Source organism: Carya illinoinensis, chromosome 2, assembly GCF_018687715.1.
Source record: "Carya illinoinensis cultivar Pawnee chromosome 2, C.illinoinensisPawnee_v1, whole genome shotgun sequence".
Classification (NCBI taxonomy): domain Eukaryota; kingdom Viridiplantae; phylum Streptophyta; class Magnoliopsida; order Fagales; family Juglandaceae; genus Carya; species Carya illinoinensis.
The window spans coordinates 8,625,506-8,643,098 of record NC_056753.1 but is presented as its reverse complement, the minus strand read 5'-3'; the positions used below and the strand labels follow the sequence as shown (position 1 = coordinate 8,643,098).

Below are 17,593 nucleotides of genomic sequence, written 5' to 3'. Positions count from 1 at the left end.
TTTCAGCGCTTCAGCTCTTTTCTTGTTCAACTTGGATTTTCCTGCATTCGTGCTGACACTTCTCTCTTTATTTTCCATAAGCAATCTGATATAATCTATTTGCTTCTTTATGTTGATGATATTATTATTATTGGCAATAATCCCTCTCTTCTGAACAGCTTCACTTGCAAGCTCAATTCTGAGTTTGCCACCAAAGATTTGGGCCCTCTCAGTTACTTTCTTGGTCTTGAAGCTTCAACAATTGCGGATGTTCTTTTCCTCAATCAGCTCAAGTATGCATGGGATATTCTTACTCGAGCTTAGTTACTTGACAGCAAACCAGTTCACACCCCCATGGTTGTTGCACAACACCTGTCTGCTGATGGTACACCTTTTTCGGATCCAACTCTCTATCGGTCTCTCGTTGGTGCCCTCCAATATTTGACCATTACTTGGCCCGACATTGCTCATGCTGTCAATTTTGTTAGCCAATTTTTACATTCTCCAACTGAGGATCATTTTCTTGTTGTTAAGCGTATTCTTCATTATGTCAAGGGTACCTTTCATTTTGGTCTTCATTTTCGCCCCTTTGCCACTCCTGGTGCTTTATTTGCTTACTCTGATGCAGATTGGGCAGGCTGCCTTAACACTCGTCGTTCTACCTCTAGCTACTCTATTTATCTTAGTGACAACTTGGTTTCTTGGAGTGCCAAGAAGCAACCTACTGTATCCCGCTCTAACTGTGAATCTGAGTATCGTGCTCTTGCACACACTGCCGCTGAACTCCTTTAGCTTACGCATCTCCTTCAGGATCTACTGGTCTCCATTCCATAGCAGCCTCTTCTTTTATGCGACAATAAAAGTGCCATTTTTTGAGTTCTAACCCCGTTTCTCATAAACTGGCCAAGCATGTTGAGTTAGACTGATTGAGCTGAAATATTGCACATTTTTACTATTTAAAATCAATGTATTTTAAATTCATCATGACATTATTATTAGTTTTAAATGGAAAAATGGTTAAAATGAATAAATCAAAGTTGTGATTTTAATTGATTAAAAGCATGAATTTCTGCTTGAATTCTACCAACTATTGATTACTGTGCATTCTGATTTGTTCCTCTAGAATTGAGAAACAAAATAAACTGAACTAGGTCGATATTGGAATGGCTTCACATGTCTTCATTTTCGTGATCACAGTTCATTGGACACATATTTTTGCTCTTTGTGCATGAGTTATGAGTTCACATACTTCAAATATATGTATATTTTGTTTATCTTGCATGTTTGGTTATGTCTTTCTCTTCTATTGATTCTCTACTTTTCATTTCCATTTGTTCATACAATACCTATTCCAGGCCTTTGTTCTACAATAAAAATGTGATTTAATGAAGCAGGTGGATCCAAAGTTGGGCTCCAAGTTCAACAAGGAGGAGGCAATAATTACAATGATCAAAGTTGCTCCACTTTGTGCTAATCCATGACCAGTAGACTCACCATGTCTGTAGTGTTAAGCATGCTCGAAAGCCAAATTATTGCTAATGAAGATATCATGGAACCAAGCTGCTGTCCACCAACTGCTGCTGCCCACCGAAATGAGGAACATGTGATGAAATTAACATAGAGGAAATCCACCAACTGCTGCTGTCTCCACCGAAACTATATGAAGAAAAAGGCTGCTGCTCTCCACCAAATTTAACATTGAAAAAGTCATAAAAGGCTGCTTCCTTTCCATTGAATTAAACAAGAACCGAAATGAAGGAACAAAGAAAGAAAACATGTGAGAAATTGAAGAGATGCCGTGCTTGAATCTTGAAGAGAAGTCGGCTAGAGTGAATTGTAGTTGGGGGAATGAATTGAATTAGTTTGGACCAGTCAAAGCAGTAGGTGAATGAAGGAACATGTGCTGAAATTGAAATAACAAATTGAAGAAACAAATTGAAGAAATCGGCTGGAGAAGCAATGAAGAAACCGTGCAAGAGTTAGGCAAGAGTTAGGCATCAAGTTAGTCAACAAGTTAGGCAAGAAGTTAGGCATGTTGGACTTGGTTGTTTGGTTTGAATTAATAAACCAATTGAATAAAATAAAGAAAGAGGAATGCAATGGAAGACACGGCAATTGAAGAGGAATGCAATGCAAGACACAAAATAAAGAAAGAGGAATGCAAGTGGCCGAAATTGAGTGTGAAAGCAAGATTGAAGATTTGGTTGTTGGGTGTGAATGCAAAACCAATTGAATGAGAAATGAAGTAGCCAAGATGTTTGGCTATAAAATGAGGTGCACACCGAAGCTTTAAAAAAAACAACAATCTAGGACAACTCAAACTTAGAAAAACACACACAATTTTCTGCTATGTACTTGAAAGAATTAGCTTCTTTTTGTTTTCAGAAATTTTGGTTCTCCTTTTAGTTTCAAAAGCTTTGTTGTTTTAGCATTTTTATTAAGTGTATTAAGATTTGTTCTAGAATTTTATTTCATTAAGTGTAATACCTTAATTTTAATCAAGTGTGCTAGTTTGTTTCATGCAACCAAAAAGAAATTGTCTTAGAAGTTTAAATCAAATTGCTATTTTGTTTCATGCAACAAAAAGAATTGCTTTAGAAGTTCTCATTAATTGTGTAACCTTAATTTATTGCAAGAAAGGTTTGGTTTTAAGCTTTTGTTTTTTTTAATTTTTCTGAAACATCATATATGAGAAGTTGTTTCCTTTTTGTTTTGAATTTCAATTGAATAGTGAAAAGAAATTTTCGTTTAGACTTTTCGTTCCCTATTTTATTTAACTTCAGTTTAAAGTTTATAGAATACTTTTGAGTTTCTGTTTACTTATTTCGTGTTATTTATTTTTCTTACTTCTTTAAGTTTTCATTTAATAGTAATTACAACTGTTATGTGTTATTTTAAGAATTTGTGATTTAATTCTAGAATCTTGATTTTGGGCATTTTCAATTTTCAATTCATGTTTTGTCAATTACTTTCTAATTTAGTTTAATTCTTAATTTAGTTTTATTAATTTCTGAATTTAATTTATTAGTCCTTTATATTCCAATCCGAAAATCAAAATCAAAAGACATGAATCTAGTCCATGACTAGTACCCTTTTCCATCCATTGCATATACCATCATTTTATTTTCTCTTTGTGAAGTTTTTCATATTTTTTTCAACGAGTTTAATTTTAAGCAACTTTCCCTGAGGAGACAATCTAGGAATTTATTCCTAATTATTACACGACATCCTCCTGCACTTGGGATAGCATTAGTGCTACTCATTTTTGAGTGAGTCATAGACTACCATTTCCTTCGGGAACTTCTTGTTGCTGGCAAACTTCGCACTCGGTATGTTCCCTCTCACTTACAGGTTGCCGACATCTTCACCAAAAGTATTCATTGACCACTTTTTGAATTTTTCAGATCTAAGCTTCACATTTATTCCAATCCGATGCTCAGCTTGCGGGGGGCTGTTGAGGATACTTTGCCTTCATCTAAGGCTTGATATATGTGACTTAATTCAGACCTTGATTTTAGGAGATTACTTTGTATATACTTTCCATTTACTTACATTTCATATTAATTGTATTTGATATGTAATTATTGCATACGATATGTAAATTGCTATAAATGGAAAACTACTCACCACTTCAAAGTTTGGTGGTTTCATCAAACCTTCTCACATATGATCAGCTGCTGAGCATTAAACTACATGCATGCTATGTCAGGATCAGCACGTGTAATGCACGTTTGCCTAATTGCGTTATAATTCTCAAATACTTCATCATCATCATGTGCCTATGGTGGACATTGCTTCTTTGATATGATCGTACGCGAGTGAAGGGATGAGACTTGTTAAGAAATTCTATGGTATTCTACTCAATAGTTGTTATTTTTTTAATTAAATGAATATAAATTTACATTGTCAAAAAAGTAAATAAATTATTTATCACTTTGCCCCAGTCTCTGGTAAAACATAGGCAACATTGGTTGAAATACATAAACTCCCTAGCTCATTACCAAAGAACACAGAGGCAAGATAACAACAAATTATGTTGGTAGAGACATTGCTGCTAATCTCCTAACAATTCACAAGTAACAGATATGGCTCCTTTTTCGACACATGGGGTGTTTGTATAAACATGTGCGTACGATTTGGGCATGCATGTCCATATATTCTCTGTAGGGACCCCTCCATATATATATATTTTTTTCAAAACCAAAGAAATCGGATCCAAAGGAAAAAAAAATAAAGTGAAACCCACCGAAAGTAACTCCACTGCCATGTTTGTCCATGCCGTAACCACCCACGAAGTTGCACCCTCACGGCCTCCCCACTGCCCACAGCGTCTGTTACATCTAGGAGTCTCGCCTCCCCCGAAGCCAAGCCAACCACATTGAAAAGCCTTGGACAAGGTGCTCTGTTTGCACCACACCGAAACAAGGGAAGTGTTTCCCACCATGAACCATGTTTTGAGCCCCTCCAAGTCGTCACCACCTACATAAAAAGGGTAGTCGGGCACCTCATGCCACCCCAGACCGTTGCATGCCTCCTCATTGTCACACGATGAGCTTCCTTCCCTCTCATGGTGCCTTTTCATCTACCACAAGATGAAAAAAAAACAAAAAAAAAACAAAAAAAAGCTACTTGAATCCTCAAATTAAGATCAAAACTTGGAAGAATAAAAAAAAAAAAAAAAAAACTACAATGCTTAAACCAGCTTGAAAAAGAAAACTACATTGCTTGATTAAAACTTACTTAACAAACCTAACATCCCTTTACACCATGGAGCTCGAATCTTACATCACCTTTTGTAATGCTTACATCTAACCCAAAAAAACCACAAAGAGTGGGAAAAAAAAAACCATCAAACAACCAAAAAAATTATATCTTTTCAAAAATCTGTAAATAACAAAATGAAAAAAAAAAAAAAAAAAACACATCAATGAAATGAAAATACCAAAATGAAGAAAAGGCAAAAGATGAAGAGGGAAAGAAGCCTAGTTTAGGAGATAGAAGATGCGGAGAAAATGAAGAGGCCCAAGAAAGAGACGAGATTAAAACCCCTCTACCAACCCTCTACATAGTCCCACTAAAAAGAAGAAAATACCCTCTTTTTTAAACCTAAACCTACAAACCCTTTGAAACAATCCCACCGAAAAGACAAGAGTGATATGACTTTTAAACCGACACAAAGGAACAAAGTTATAATAGAATACAAACATAGAATCCAAACAGACTTAACGGGAAAGAAGAAAAGTTAACAGAAAATAATAAAAATTACTGTAGTAGTTAGATACACACTTATTATAATATAATAGATATATGTGTGTGTGTGTGTGTGTGTGTGTGTGTGTGTGTAACAGCCACTAAAAATTTAATGATAAAATTTCTATAGACTTTAGGAATCTCGTGAAAATCTCATAAGTTTTCACGAATCGACCAATCGCATAGGTTTTAGTCTATCAACATAGTCAGTGTTATCACTCACTATGATGACAAAATTGAGATTTTAATTATTTGAGGTAGTTAGAAATGTCAGAATATGTTACAGTCTGCGCCATTAGACTCAGTTGATTATTTAGGATTTAATGACAGAATAACCCATTTTCATAATTTCTGACGAAACTAAGGATGTAAAAAAAAAACCGATAAACTGGTAAACCGGACCGGATCGGACCAAACCAGTGGCATCGGTCCGGTCCCAAGGTTGGTTCGATCCGGTACCGGTTTTAGTTTTCTTAAAACCGGTCAAAATCATCCGGTTCTAATTTTTCTTTTTCCAAAACTAGACCGGACCTGACCAGATCGATTTATATATATATATTTTAATTTTTTATATTGTATATAATATTTATATATAATATATAACTATATATAAAATAGTTTTGTGCTACATGATAAATTACTAATTAATATAATATTAAATTTTAAAATCTTATATCATTTTGCTTATTATATTAATAGTTATACTAATATTATATAGTGCATATTAATAGTTATACTTATTCTATATCACTATATACTATAATATAATATAATATATCATTATAGTCTATAATATAATTATAATATACATTATAATATACTACAATATATTATCACTATAGTATTACATACTATAATATACTATATTATATATATTATATAATATATAATATAGTACATTAAAACTGGTAAAACCGGACCGAAAATCGGTAAAACTGAAGTATCGGTTTAGAAGGGTAACCGGTGCGTAATCTATTTAGAAAAATGCAAAACCGGTACATACCGGTTCGGTTCTAAATTTTGTTCAAAACCGGACCAAACTGGACTAGTTACACCCCTAGACGAAACGGCTGTTCGAAACTGTGAATTTATTTTTAGGGGCACTTCAGGATTGAGTTTTGGTAAACGATTTTCACTGTAGGTTAATATGAATATTTAGGATTTTTCAGTATTAAGTTTATTACACATTTTTGTGAAGTGAATAGTAACCTCGATAAGTGTACTAAGTGCAGTGTTTTCAAAATCACAGTGTGGAATGTCCAAATTAGGTTAGAGAACTTTTATTTGAACACTTGGCAAGATCTTAACCACACATAGTGAATAGTATTAGATAATTGGCACAAAGAAGAACCATTAGATGGATTTGTGAAGGAAATCAAGGTGTACGATCATGCCACCTAAGCAAAATCTTTTTCATCTAATCAGCCAAATTGAGCCAGATCAAAGAGGATTTCAACCTTAGTGAAACCCTAAATGGTTGGAATCCAATTGAAATTCCAAAAGTTTGGTTGAAACTGAAACCCTAAACGGTTTCCCCAAACCCTAAATTGGCCTTCAAACCCTTTTTGATCTAATTTCTAGCATTGTGTTTAATCACTTGATTAAGTCACTTTCACATGCTTTTAATTTCTCAAATTCTTGTTATGATATCATTATCTAACCTTTTAAACCTTGAAAATTTGATTGGGTCAAGAAAAATTAGTGTTGAACTCAAGATTTCAAGTTTCATGTGATTATAAATCTACACATGGATTTTGATGATAACAAATGAATTCAAAGAATAAAGAAGTCTCAAGCTCAAGTTGTCTACATAATGGAGTCAAGCACATCAAGGAAACAAGCATGAGCAAGAAGGGAACAAGTTCACATTAAAATTATAGAGTAATGTTGTAAATCTCTTCAAAATTCGAAATTAGGATTAATGCTCAAAATTAATATTTTATCATAAAGCATTAAAATACATTTTCCACATGTGCATGAATATTTTTGAAAATTAAATTTGAAAATTTTGAAAGATGATTGATTGTCATCTTTTGCATGTGCATGCCTTGATTAAAGGGTTGAACTTTGAAAATATTAAAGATGATTGATTGTCATCTTTCACATGTGCATGTTTTATTTGAATATTTTCAAAAGTGATTGATGCTTTTTTAGACTTATACAAAAAGTAAAAGATTAGGTTTGAATTTTTTGAAAATGAAAGTGTGCTCATTTTGTCATATGCCAAAAGTAAAATATTAGGTTTGATTTTTTTGAAAAAGTGAATGATGTTGTCTTTGACAATTGAGAAAGAAGAACCTTTTATTTGAATTCTTTGAAAAAGTGAATGATGTTGTCTTTGACAATTGAAAAAGAAGAACCTTTTATTTGAATTTTTTGAAAAAGTGAATGATGTTGTCTTTGACATGTGAATCTTTTTAAATTTGAATATGAAGTCTCATATGCCTATAAATAGATCATTTGAGAGCTTCACATTCACAACACCAAGAGCATACAACATTCATTCAAAGCTTTCATTCTCTCTTCTCTAAACATTGAGCCTTAATCCTTGTTCATTTTGAGAGATATAGCTTGCGCTGTATTGTTCTTATTTCACTCGTTGATGAGTGTTTTCTGATAACCTACCCACTATCAGCTTTTGTATCAGAAAAAGGGTGTGTATAACCCTTGTGTGTGTAGAAAGTATTCTACACAGGGAATAGTTGAATCACCACGTGTAAGGTGATTGCAAGTGTAGAGGGTGTTCTACACGGATCCTTTGTAGCGGTGTTGTTCAAAGGTGTAATAGGTTTCTATCTCCACCTGAAGGAGGTTGAATAGTGAATTTGGGAATCCTCAAGGGGTAGCTTGAGGCGAGGACGTAGGCAGTGGGGCCGAACCTCGTTAACATACTGAGTTTGCTTCTCTCTTACCCTTACTCCTTATATTTATTGTTATTTCATATTTTGTTTATATTTTATATTATATATTTGATTTATAATTGTTATTTTTTTTTAATACAACTCAATTCACCCCCCCTCTTGTGTTAGTCATCTGGGCAACAATTAGATTTGGGCTTGATAGCATCTCAAACCCTAACCAAACCCCATTTAAACCCCAAATTAAAGCCCACTTGGTTGAGGCCCACCAAGGCCCATGAATTTGGCCACCTTGGCAAGGCTTCTTGAAGAAGTTTCCTCCCCCACATGGCAGACCATTCACTGTTCTTGACTATACCCAATAGTGCCTTGATGAGATGGAGAAACCCACCCCATCAACCTCCATACCTCATAGCTTATGCAGGCTGTCCTTTGCCCCTCACTATTCTCCACTTTATGTCACATAGCCACCTCTAATTAAGGTCATTCAGGTCCATATCTTCCCCCTACAGAAGCCTTAAGTTGTGCAAGACACACTTCTTTCCTTTTCATCACTTCTTCACCCCGTTCTTAGAGAGAAACCCAAAAAAGCTTTCTCGAGCAGATTTTTGGGTCTTTTTACGTGGAGCTTTTTGACCCCTTGTAAGAATTTTCACATGATGACTCCTTCATAACAGTTGTTTGTATTTGAGTCTATTTTCATAACAATTGTATTTGTAAGTATTTTCACATGATGACTCCTTCATAGATGTATTATTCATATCATTACATGGCTATTTGGTTGGTCTAAAGTATTTTTAACCATAGAAATGTCATTTTGGGTGTGAAACTGGAGAGTATGTTATGTTTTGGAGTTTTTGACCAAGCTAATGAACATATCTTGGTTCAAAAATTTTATAGAGTGTTTTTAGCATGTTTTAAGAGTTTTCATTGAGGTTTCTTTGCATGAATAAAGCTTTTTATGATAAAGTTTCGTAGATCTAAAAACTTGAAAATTGGATGTGGCAAAACAGTTTTTATTTGGAGAAAGTTTGAATATTTCGACGTTTGATCTTATTTTAAAGGCTTTGATATTTTTATATGATGATCCTAAGTCTGTTATTTTTATATTGGGATGTTAGTTTGAAAATATTTAGTATTAGTATCAAAGATATGATTTTTCTATGCAAGAGGATTTCGGTTAGGCATAAGATTTGATGTTCTTGCATTAGATCCATGTTTTATTGATTTTTAGCCATGTGATTTTAAGTTTGATGGTTGGATATTCTTTAGGACACATTTTAAAACCATGTGATGCTTTATTTCGAAGATCTCACCTTCTTAAGCTATTGATCAAGAGATTTATCAAAGCTAGTTGAGGAAAAAGTTTCTGTTTTTGGACTAAGTGTAAAACCAAAAACTTCAAGTTTTATTTTGTGATTTTTGTGACTTTAGTTTGATGGTTTAAAGCATTTTTTATCTGAGGATGACGTTATGAATATGTTGGAAGTAAGATTTGATTTTTTTAGAATTCTTAGAGATGTTCTGATTAAGGGTCAAAGCTTGTGATTCAAGTGTTTGGATCTTTTTACAGAATGTTTGGTGTTGATTATTAGTTTTTTCTATATGGATGTTTTAAGTATGGTTTTAAACTCAGGATAGGAAGATCCTTGTTGCAAAATTTTGGTTTAAGCAAGAGTTTTGAAATTTGAAGGAATTGCAACAAAAATCAAGAGAAATGACCTATAGATGTTTCGGCCATAGTGTGTTTTCTATAGTTTTGATTTGTTTTAAATTTTTTTGAGTTGATATTTGAGTTTAGGACAAAATTGACATGAAGAATGTAAATTTTAAAAACTTTTCCAATTAAGATGTGAAATCCTTAAGTTAGGGATAAAATGGTCATTTTTTCACATATAGAGGGTAAAATGATAATTTTACTCTAAGTTAGCTTGTTCTCATGTTTCTAATTGTTATTAATTAAATGTTTAACTTTTAGAATATCGTGTTTCGTGCTTTATTCTCGTAGAATGCGACGATCGAGGTAAGTTAGCTTCTAACTTACTATCAATTTACTGTGTATGTATGATGGGTAAGGGAACTATAATTTATGTATGTATGTTATCATATATTTCATGCCATCCACGTCATTACATATTTATCTGTTACGCATGATTTATTCTGTCATGAATATTTATTTGTTACACAATTTATTATGTCATGTATTGCTGTATGTTATAAGTATGCCAAGTTAAGTATGCCATATGTTACATGTATGTCATATTGTGTAATATTCAATATTGCAAGTATGTCATGTCAAGTATGACAACTGTTACATGTTTGGTCATGTTACGGAGTGTTTCCATCTCAAGTAAGTCATGTCATTTGAGTTACGTTTAAGTCAGTAATGTCTAGCATACTCGTGATGTAATCATTATGATTGTCCGAGCATCTTCACTTGTAATTCACACAAGTTACTTTTGACAAAATCATTTTGATTGTCAGAATGTCGTTCAAGTTCAGTTATGCCGATACTCCTAGCGTAATCATTCTGATTGTTAGGGTATCTTATTTAAAATACTCGTGATCGAATCATTCTGATTGTCAGAGTATTATTAGGTACTCCTGGTGTAATTATTATGATTGCTAGGGTACGTGTTTTAAAATACTCGTGATAGAATCATTCTAGTTGTTAGAGTATTACTAGGTACTCCTAGTGTAATCATTTTGATTGCTATAGTACGTGTTTTAAAATACTCGTGATGTAATTATTCTGATTGTCAGAGTATTACTAGGTACTTCTAGTGTAATCATTCTGATTGTTAGGGTATCTATTTTAAAATACTCATGATGGAATCATTCTAATTGTCTGAGTATCTCTGATGGAATATGTTGGGCGTAATAATTCTGATTATTCAATATTCCTGACGAAACGACTGGTGGAATCATTTTGATTGTCAGACTTCAAGTCCAAGTTCATGTTAAGTAAAGAAGCAAGATTCCAAGTTTATGTTAAGTCAAGTTTCAGATCAAGTGCATGTTAAGTCAAGTTTTAGATCAAGTTCATGTTATGTTATGTTATGTTCATGTTCACGTTAAGTTTCAAGTCTATGTTCATATCATGTTATGTTCACGTTTATGTTATGTTCAAGGTCACGTTCATGTTTTGTTATGTTCATTTTCAAGTTAAGTTTCAAGTTCATGTTCATATCATGCTATGTTCAGGTTTATGTTATATTCAAGTTCACGTTCATGTCATGTTATGTTCACATACATATTATGTTCAAGTACAAGTTCATGTTATGTTATATTCACGTTCACATTAAATCTCAAGTTCACGTTTATGTCATGTTATACTCAGGTTTATGTTAAGTTCATGTTCATGTTTATGTTATGTATGTTCATGTTCATACTATGTTTCAAGTTCATGTTATGTTCAAGTTCACGTTCATGTTATATTCCTAGTCCATGTTATGTTTTAAGTTCAAATTCATGTCCTGTTAAGTAAAATTCAGTTTACGTTTCAGTTCAGGTTACGTCAGTTATGCCATGCTATATGTCAAGTTATGCTATGCTTACTTACAACTTTAATTATGCATTCATATTTTTACTGCCATGCATGCATTATTAACTTGTGTGGGAGTTTCCTGTTAACTTACTGAGATTTATAATCAAATCTCATTGTGGTAGTCTCAACTACCATTCTCACCTGAATGGTAGATCTTGTAACAGGATACGAAGGAGAATCGGAATCTGACCAACTGAACACAATCGAATAAGCTACAGTGCGACGTCGGTGATGACATAGTATTTAACTTAGGTTACTACTTGTACTTATGGAGTTGTATCTCTAGTACTCTTTTGATCACAACCATTTGAGACTGGTGTTGTGATCATGGTTATTTAGTATGCCTTTATGTATGAAGTATGTTTCAAGTATTTGGGATATTTTTAGTTTGATGCATAGTATTGCTAAAGAAAAAAAAAATTATCCACTGCGAATATTGCATAATGCTAAATGCATGTTAGGAACATTGCATCTTATATGTCATGAACGGGGGCATGTAACTTCAGATATCCGTTCGATCCCAAGCTGAATCTGGGGGCATCACATATGAGTAATGCTACTCTTCATCCTAATTTTTATCATTCTATCATCATCCCATAATATGAAATTAGATTATTGGAGACTATTTATGATATTTCACTTGTAAACCAATCATGTAATACCACATAATGGGATGATAAGAAGATGGAAAAAAATGGATGACGAATAGATTTATTGTATATATATATTTAAATTTCTTTTATTTCCACTGAAATAACCAATTTACAAATTATCATATATCAATCAATTTAATTTATTTCTATTTAATTGAATTTGACATTCCCAATTCTGATTAAACTGATTTCAATTTTTGTTGCTTTATTTAAAAGTATTATTAAGAAGTCAATTAGAGGGTGATATCAAAATTTAAAGCCAACTTCATAGTACTCTCAAGTAAGGTACCCCTCCCCTCTATTGTAAAATAAAAAATAAAAAGAAAGAAAGAATCAAGGGCTCCAAATTTGATTTTCACTGTAGGGGAATGAGACCTCGATCGGCTTCCTCCTCTTCTTTCTCCCTCTCCTTCCCTTCTTCATCCATTCATTCACATTGTCTGTAACATACTAAACATATATTAGGAGCATATAAAATTAATATAATCATTTAGTTACTATTATTATTAATATTATTATTTTATAATATTGAGGTTTTATTTATTGAATATTATTATAAATATTTAACCCAAAATCTATATTAATTTATTGGATGTAAACACTACTGATCAAGTCTTGATTACCAAATCCTCTCTAAATGTGAAAAATGTGCCTAAGTCAATTTCAACTGCGCCAAAATTAACTATAGATAAACGACACTACACTTCACGCCACCCCTTTCATTATCCCTCTATTTTTTATGTGATTACCGAGTCTTTCTATTGCAAATTCCCTAAACCACTTTGAATTCCTCCCATCTATTTATCCCTTCTCAGTCCATGATTTCAATCACAGAAAATCCTCGTGCAACAACAAAACTACTTCCACAATCCAGTTAGTCCTCCATCTTACTCAGAACTAAAATTCATCCATTCATCTCTGTATCTCATCCTGTTCGAGGCTACTGCCATCGTCAGCCTAGCCACTCGAAACAACCGTGCAAAACGTTTCAAGGTAAACCACGATCGTCGCATTCATCCTCTCCCTCTATTCCTTTGTTTCTTGGTGAGCACCAAAGGAATTAATTCTTTTTTCTTCTCAATACTCCACTTCGAACAGAGACCTCTCACAGTGCTCCGTTGTCGTAGATCTCCACCCATATCCACTGCACGTTGTCCCTCGGTGAGTTTAACTGTTACACACACTCTTTCGTTTTGACCCTCTCCTTCTTGAGATTTGGGGGAACCTAGGCACACTAGAGCTAGAATGAAAGAAATGAATTATGAAACCTATGCCCCCATTTTTGCCACAAGTCCAAAATCTCTTTCCTCTCTGTTACATAAATGACAACCAATTTGATCCTTGCATATGATAGAATGGATTAAAATCTTGCAGCCAAGAATCAAAGACTTGGGTAACCACGATTACTTTGAGGTGAAGGGCTGTAGGGTCATTTTGTGTAACTATACATTTGTATAAATATGAGGCTCTATAACTTTAAGAAGTAATTTTTCTTTTGTAATACATGATACCAAGTACAAGAGAGATTAGAGAGAGTACATTTTCTATAGAGAAGATTCTTCAAGAATCCAAAAGAGAGTGGAAGAGTGTTCTTGTAATCTTAGAAGTTGTACTTTTCTGATCATGACTGAGAAAGACTCTAAATTGTTTCTACCGTGGATGTAGACAATGAGGATCGAACCACATAATTCTCTTGTGTTCTTTCTTATTCTTCAATTACTATTTTTCTATTTTCCTACAAGTGTCTTAGCAATCTTGGTAAAGAATTCTGTTTTTTACTTATAAAGAAAATAGAATTTTACAACAAGTGAAGGGGATTATAAAAAATGGGCTATACACGCCAGTAGGTAAAACTATCATTGGTGAGGTATCACTTGTGCAAAACAGAAAAGAAGACAAGGTTAGACTATGGCAATAGAGATTGGGACACATTAGTCAAAAGGATTTTCAAGAACTATGAAAACAAAGTCTGCCCAAGGAAGAACAGTTGGGAGAACTACCTCTCTGCAATGATTGTATTTTTGGAAAGGCAGCAAGGGTCAGCTTCAAACCAGCAGTACACCAAACCAAGCAAACCTTGGATTACATTCACTCAGATCTCTGGGGGCTAGCAAGGATCAACTCACTTGTGGGGCAAGGTATTTCTTATCCATTATTGATGATTACTCAAGGAAGGTATGTTTATATATGTTCTGAAAAATAAAAGTGATACTTTTGCCAAGTTCAAAGAATGGAAAACTCTAGTTGAAAATCAGGTTGGCAAGAAAATTAAAAGGTTAAGGACAGATAATGGCTTAGAATATCTATCCAATGATTTTAATATTTTTCGTAAAAGAGAGGGCATAACTAGGCATAAAACATTGAGGGAAACCCCTTAGCAAAATGGTTTGGCTAAAAGAATGAACTGAACCATTTTGGAGAAAGTGAGGTGTATGCTGTCAACCTTAGGATTACCAAAATCATTTTGGGCTGGGGCTGCCACCACAACAGTTCACTTAATAAATAGATGTCCCTCCTTAGCTTTAAACTTTAAAACACCACAAGAGATGTGGTTTGGAAAACCATATAGGTATGATTATTTAAGAGTTTTTGAATGTGTAGCTTATGCACATACTAAAATTGACAAGTTAGAACCTAGAGCACTTAAGTACATTTTTGTGGGCTACCTAGATGGTGTTAAAGGTTATAAACTATGGATAGATGAACCTAGGATACATAAATCTATCATTAGTAGAGATGTGACCTTCAATGGGGGGCAAATGACTAGACAAAAATCTAAACCAGAAAATTTAGGACAACAACCTACCAATACTCATATGCAACTTGAGGTGGAGAAATCAATAGATTCTCCATGTAATTAGGATAATCAAGAAATAAAAACTGAGAGTATAAGCACAGAGCATAAAACTCAAGGTGGAGAAAACTCTTACAATCTGGCAAGAGATAGAGAAAGAAGAGTAATAAGACCACCTCAGAGGTATGGGCAAGCTGAACTAATAGCTTTTGCATTAACTGTTGCTGATGAAATAATTGAGTTAGAGCCAAGGTCTTTTAAAAAGGCTATGGCTAGTAAAGAGGCTGAAAAGTAGATGTTTGCAATGCAAGAAAAAATGGAATCTTTAAACAAAAACCAAATATGAGAAATGGTTCCAAAACCAGAAAAATAGAAACTTATTGGATCCAAATGGGTTTATAAAAAGAAAGAAGGCATACCAGGGGTTGAGCTACCTAGGTACAAGGTTAGGTTAGTAGCAAAGGGGTTTACACAGAGAGAGGGAGTGGATTATAATGAGATTTGTTCTCATGTGGTTAAACACAGTTCAATAAGGCTGTCATTTTCATTTGTTGCTTCTTAAGACATGCATTTGGAACAACTAGATGTGAAGACAGCTTTTTTGCATAAAGAACTTGAAGAAGTTATATACATACAACCACTCGAAGGCTTCACAACTAAAAGCACTAAGAGTCAACTGTGTTTACTGAAAAAATCATTATATGGACTTAAATGGTCTCCTAGACAGTGGTATAAAAGGTTTGACTCACATATGATTAATATTGGTTTCAATAGAAGTAATTATGAATAGCTATGTATATTACAAAAAAATTGAAGAAACTCCAATTTATCTACTGTTTTATGTAGATGATATGTTAATTGCTTGTAAGGATAAAATTCAGATTGATCTAGTTAAATGCATATTTAAATCATAATTTGAAATGAAAGAACTAGGCCTTGCTAAAGAATGTTGGGAATAGAGATGGTAAGGGAAAGGAATAAAAGGCTTCTCTATCTATCCCAAAAGGCATAGATTTTCAAAATTTTAAATAAATTTGGTATGGATCAAATAAAGACTGTTAGTACCCCCATAGGGAAACATTCTAAATTATCAGTTTCTCAAGCACTAGAAATTGATGAAGAGAGGTAATTCATGGATAAAATTCCATATGCAAGCATGTTGGGAAGCATCATGTATGCTATGGTATGCTCTAGGCCAGATTTGACTTATGCTATCAGCATAGTCAGCAAGTTTATGGGAAATTCAGGTAAGCCACATTTGCATGCTATTAAATGTATTTTTCAATACCTCTCTGGGACAAGAAGTTTGGGGCTGAAGTTTGGTGAAAACTTACATCTAGGATATGATCTCCAAGACTTTGTTGACTTAGATTATGCTGGAAACCTAGACACAAGAAAGTCCTTGACTAGTTTTGTGTTTACTATTTTCGAAGGTACTGTTAGTTGGAAGGCAAACTTACAATCAGTAGTAGCCTTACCAACAATTGAAGCAGAGTACATTGCAATCAGTGAGGCAATAAAGGAAGCTATATTGTTACAAGGTATATCTCATGAATTAGGCATGTATGATGGCAATATCATGGTTCACTGTGATAATCAAAGTACCATTCATCTTGCCAAGAATCAAGTATACCATGAGAGATCAAAGCATCTAGATATTAGATTACATTTTGTAAGGGATATCATATTAGCAAGGGAGATTAGGTTGGAAAAGATCCCAACAAAAGACAATCTCTCAGACATGATGATAAAGTCCTTACCAATAATCAAATTCAAGCACTGCTTGAACTTGATAACCTGGGAAATTGTTAAGTACCCTCTAAGGGGAACATGTAGGAATAACTAGAGGAAGAAGACAACTTGCAAGGACTAAATGCTTGCCAAGGTGGAGATTTGTTAAATAAATGTCAACCAATTAGATCCTTGCATATGATAGAATGGATTAAAATCTTGTAGCCAAGAATCAAGACTTGGGTAACAAAGATTACTTTAAGGTGGAGGGCTGCAGGGTCATTTTGTGTAACTATACATTTGTATAAATATGAGGCTTTATAACTTTGAGAAGTAATTTTTCTTTTGTAATACATGATACCAAGTACAGGAGAGATTAGAGAGAGTATATTTTTTGTAGAGAAGATTCTTCAAGAATCTAAAAGAGAGTGGAAGAGTGTTCTTGTAATCTTAGAAGCTGTACTTTTCTAATCATAAATGAGAGAGACTTTAGACTGTTCCTGCCGTGGATGTAGATCATTAGGATCGAATCACGTAATTCTTTGTGTTCTTTCTTATTCTTCAATTACCTTTTTTCTATTTTCCTACAACTTTCCTAGCAATCTTGGCAAAGAATTTTGTTTTTGACTGAAAGAAAATATAATTTTACAACACTCTTCCTATGGTCGAGCATATAAATAACCTCGCCCGATGTGTCAACGGGAGTTTCATGAGCAAGCTACCTTAAGTAGATAATTGAATAGTAGGGGAGCGAGTCTCAGCAAGCCGAAACGATAAATTA

At 33.7% G+C, this 17,593-nt stretch overlaps 1 protein-coding gene across 1 annotated transcript; it reads left to right on the top strand.

Annotated features, from left to right (window-relative positions):
- Positions 1–333: 333 nt before the first annotated feature.
- On the top strand, positions 334–771 carry LOC122301679 (uncharacterized mitochondrial protein AtMg00810-like). The gene has a single exon (XM_043113074.1). It carries the CDS (start codon positions 334–336, stop codon positions 769–771), a length of 438 nt encoding a protein of 145 aa, XP_042969008.1.
- Positions 772–17,593: the final 16,822 nt, after the last annotated feature.

Coding starts and splice junctions, on each gene's coding strand:
- LOC122301679 (XM_043113074.1), top strand. CDS start 334: ATGGTTGTTGCACAACACCTGTCTGCTGATGGTACACCTTTTTCGGAT.